The sequence below is a fragment of the Egretta garzetta genome, unplaced genomic scaffold, assembly GCF_000687185.1.
Source record: "Egretta garzetta isolate BGI_Z169 unplaced genomic scaffold, ASM68718v1 scaffold1998, whole genome shotgun sequence".
Lineage (NCBI taxonomy): Eukaryota > Metazoa > Chordata > Aves > Pelecaniformes > Ardeidae > Egretta > Egretta garzetta.
The window spans coordinates 2,280-3,388 of NW_009260554.1; the positions used below are offsets into that span (position 1 = coordinate 2,280).

Sequence of the window (1,109 nt, forward strand, 5' to 3'; positions counted from 1 at the left end):
CCAGTGCCTCCCAGTCTGTCCCAGTGCCCTCCCAGTCTGTCCCAGTGCTTCACCAGTGCCGCCCAGTCTGTCCCAGTGCCTCCCAGTCTGTCCCAGTGCCTCACCAGTGCCTCCCAGTCTGTCCCAGTGCCTCACCAGTGCCTCCCAGTGCCCCCAGCTGCCCTGTACCCACCTCACTCCTGGGGAAGGGTCCCCAGTGCATCAGAACCCCTCCCAGTAACTCCCAGTGTGTTCCAGCATCTTCCCAGGTCCTCCCAGTGCCCTCCTAATGCCTTCCCAGTGCCCTCCCAGTGCCTCCCAGTAACTCCCAGTGCCCACCTTGGTCCTCCTGGGCACCATCGTTGCAGTTGCCCTGCTTGCGCACCCGCTTGCCCTTGCCCAGGTTGCGCGCCAGGTCCTCCCAGTGCTTCCCAGTGCCCTCCCAGTGGCTTCCCAATGCTTCCCAGTGCCTCCCAGTGCCTTCCCAGGTCCTCCCAGTACCTCCCAGTACCTCCCAGTAACTCCCAGTGCCCACCTTGGTCCTCCTGGGCACCATCGTTGTCGTTGCCCTGCTTGCGCACCCGCTTGCCCTTGCCCAGGTTGCGCACCAGGTCCTCCCAGTAACTCCCAGTGCCTCCCAGTGCCCTCCCAATGCTTCCCAGTGCCCTCCCAGTAACTCCCCGTGCCCACCTTGGTCCTCCTGGGTGGCATCATTGTCATTGCCCTGCTCGCGCACCTGCTTGCCCTTGCCCAGGTTGCTCACCAGGTCCTCCCAGTAACTCCCAGTGCCTCCTAGTGCCTTCCCAATGCTTCCCAGTAACTCCCAGTGCCCTCCCAGTAACTCCCCGTGCCCACCTTGGTCCTCCTGGGCGGCATCGTTGTAGTTGACCTGCTGGCGCACCCGCTTGCCCTTGCCCAGGTTGCGCGCCAGGTCCTCCTGCTGCTGCTCGTAGTGGTGGCGCAGGAGCTTCTCCCAGTAGTCGGGGTCGACGTTCTCCTCCTGCTTGATGATCTCCCGCTCGATCTCCTCGATCTGCCGGCACACGTCCCCGTCAGCCGCCACCCCGGGCACCCATGGGCACCCTGTCGGCCTGGGGTGGCCACCGCCAGGGCGGTCATGGTTGGCTCCA

The 1,109-nt window shown here is 64.8% G+C and overlaps 1 protein-coding gene across 1 annotated transcript in view; it reads right to left on the reverse strand.

Annotated features, from left to right (window-relative positions):
* Positions 1-514: 514 nt before the first annotated feature.
* Positions 515-1,109, reverse strand: part of LOC118452876 (chromodomain-helicase-DNA-binding protein 3-like) — a gene marked incomplete at its 3' end in the record, with an annotated part of 1,750 nt that continues 1,155 nt past the window's right edge. The window contains exons 2-3 of the mRNA XM_035900167.1: positions 670-1,012; positions 515-613 (exon numbers count right to left, since the gene is read on the reverse strand). Of these exons, the coding sequence (XP_035756060.1) occupies positions 515-613; positions 670-1,012 (442 nt within the window). The remainder of the gene's footprint in view (positions 614-669; positions 1,013-1,109) is intronic.